At 56.2% G+C, this 2,500-nt stretch overlaps 1 protein-coding gene across 1 annotated transcript in view; it reads right to left on the bottom strand.

The window, feature by feature from the left end:
• LOC119576824 overlaps positions 1 to 1,242 on the bottom strand; it is a 31,015-nt gene extending 29,773 nt beyond the window's left edge. Inside the window, exon 1 of the mRNA XM_037924473.1 lies at positions 590 to 1,242. Coding sequence (XP_037780401.1) covers positions 590 to 812 — 223 coding nt within the window. The 5' untranslated portion in view covers positions 813 to 1,242. The remainder of the gene's footprint in view (positions 1 to 589) is intronic.
• Between the last annotated feature and the right edge of the window lie 1,258 nt (positions 1,243 to 2,500).

Below are 2,500 nucleotides of genomic sequence, written 5' to 3' on the forward strand. Positions count from 1 at the left end.
CCACCCATCCCCACCCCGCCCTTCCCTGTCCCCCGAGGCTTCGTCCGACGCTCTCATGATCTTGATTCGCGATAACATCCCCAGGAGGCGGCGACAGATGATAAGATGACGTACCTGCTCTCTTTCCTTTCCCTCTTTTTTTCTCGCTCTGTTTCTCTCTCTCTTTTTTTTTTTCCCCTCCCTCTCCTTTCCTCTTTCTTTTCCTTTCTCCTTTTCTTTCTCTCTCATTCACATTCTCATCCTCATTTTCTTTCTCTTTCTCCCCGAGACTTTCTATGAAGTAAAGAGATTATTGCGGCGAAACGGATCGCGATGCAAGGACCGAAGACGAGAGCCTGTCGAGAGGAAAATAATAAGGAGGAGAAGAGAAAAAGTCAGAGTATGGAATGGATGAGGAAAAGACGGAAAGGTGAAGACGGCAGAGAAGCACGGAGAGGTAATTTTCTAAGGGGAAAGATGCCAACACCATAGAAATGGGCAGCGACTAAAACGTTGCAATAGGTAAAAGAACTCGGACGTATGGGCGTGCCCCCAGACTAAAAGCCTGGCTCCGGCGTGCCCCAAGAGAACGCACGAGGCGGGTACTCACCTCCGTCTTCCTCCGTCAGATCGATGAGCGCGTCCCGTGAGGATCTCGAGGATGCTGCTCGCGCCTCCAGGGGCGTGGGCGTGAAGGCGGGCGTGGGCATGAGAATGGGCTGGCCATCAGGCGTGGTGGCGGGCGTGGACCAGTTCCGGCCGTGGGAGGGCTTGGGCGTGAGCGTGGGCGGGAAGCGGGGCACGGGCGCGCGCAGAGGGCCGGGAGGGCGCATGGTGTCCGGGCAGGAGCGCGTCCTTCCCCGCAGCACCGGCGTCCAGTTCTCGGGCGCTTCCTGCTTCTCTTCCGCGCCCTCCGAAACCTCCTCCCGGATGGCCTGGTGGTGGGCGGGGCGGCGGCGGGACTGCGGGATGGCGATGGGCGGCGTCACGCCCACGCCGGCCTGCCCCGCCTGTTGGCTCCCCTTGGGCTCGTCCTCGTCGCTGGAGAAGGTGAACGAGTGGGCGGACGAGGGCGAGGGCACATAGCCCGAGTCGCGCCACGAGCCCAGCGAGTGCAGCGTCACCAGGCCGCCCGTGTCCTCCGCGGGCGAGGGCGGCGAGCTAGGGAACTGCGTGAGGCGGAGGCACGGCGCCCCCGCTCGGCCGGCGGGCGTCTCCCGGGGCCCTTTGCCCGTCGCGGGGTTGGGGGAGGGGGTGGGGGAGGGGGAGGGGTGGGCGGACGCGGGCGTCGGTGAGGCTTCGGGCGCCGTCGGCTGCGAGAGCTGTATGGGCGAGACGATGCTGGGGAAGGTGAAGCCGGGATGCAGCCGGTGCAGGATGCTGGGGGACGTGCCCGGCCCGGAGAACCGCCGCCCGCTCATGCTCCACAGGCCGCTGGCGTTGATGGCGGCGAGGGGCGTGCTGCTGCTTTTGATGCCGACGCTGCTGCTGCCACTGCTGCTGCTGCTGCTGCTCCTGGCCTCCGCCGCACCCTCCATCTCGTACACACTCTGGCGACAGGAAGAGCATCCGCACTTAATTCCCTTCCGACGCACGTGGGCAGGTGCAGCCTCCAGGTCCCCCGACCCCTTCTCTTTCCCTTCTATCTCCCGGCCAACAAAACCAAGAGCTAAATCTAATATTGTTTTCTAAAGACTTACAACCAACCTCCTCCACGAAAACAACCCAACCTTACAGAAACTATAAATAAAATCACAAGTAAAGAAAAGTAAATCATAAAAAAAGGTTTGTTTACAACGTTTGCCCATATTTCACGGATCTGTTTACCCACTCGACACTAAAAACAACCCAAGACTTTAAAAAGAGCTCAATCTCTGTACGTATCTAAAACCTTTGTTACCAGAAGAAACAAATAGAAAAAACGAAAACAAAACAATGAGAACAAAGAAAGAGGGCTGACTAAAGAGAAGAGAAACAGCAAGAAAACAGAAAAAAAACAAAGAAAAAAAGGAAACAAAAGCTGGCCAAACGAGCGCGCGGGAGGCTGGCTGCTCGTCGACCTCACCTTCTTCCTGTAGGGTTTCGGCAGGGGGTCCACGCGGGGTCCTCGTGTCGCGGAGCGTCGCTCGTGCGGGGGGTCGTACGTCTCGAGGGTGTGTTGTGCGGTCGTCTCGGGCGCAAGGCCAGTCGGACACCGCGTCTCTGCCGTGGGCGGGCGGTGGATTATTATACAGTCTTATCTCTCCTCTGTCCAACAAGTTCCAGTATGACCATATATCTAGTTGCATGAGTGAACAGACATATTATGTATATATATATTATACATATATATATATATATATATATATATATATATATATATATATATATATATTATGTGTGTGTGTGTGTGTGTGTTTACACACACACACCACCACACACCACACACACACACACACACACACACACACACACACACACACACACACACACACACACACACACACACACACACACATACCACACTTATGTGTATGTGTAT

The sequence above is a fragment of the Penaeus monodon genome, chromosome 9 (assembly GCF_015228065.2).
Source record: "Penaeus monodon isolate SGIC_2016 chromosome 9, NSTDA_Pmon_1, whole genome shotgun sequence".
Lineage (NCBI taxonomy): Eukaryota > Metazoa > Arthropoda > Malacostraca > Decapoda > Penaeidae > Penaeus > Penaeus monodon.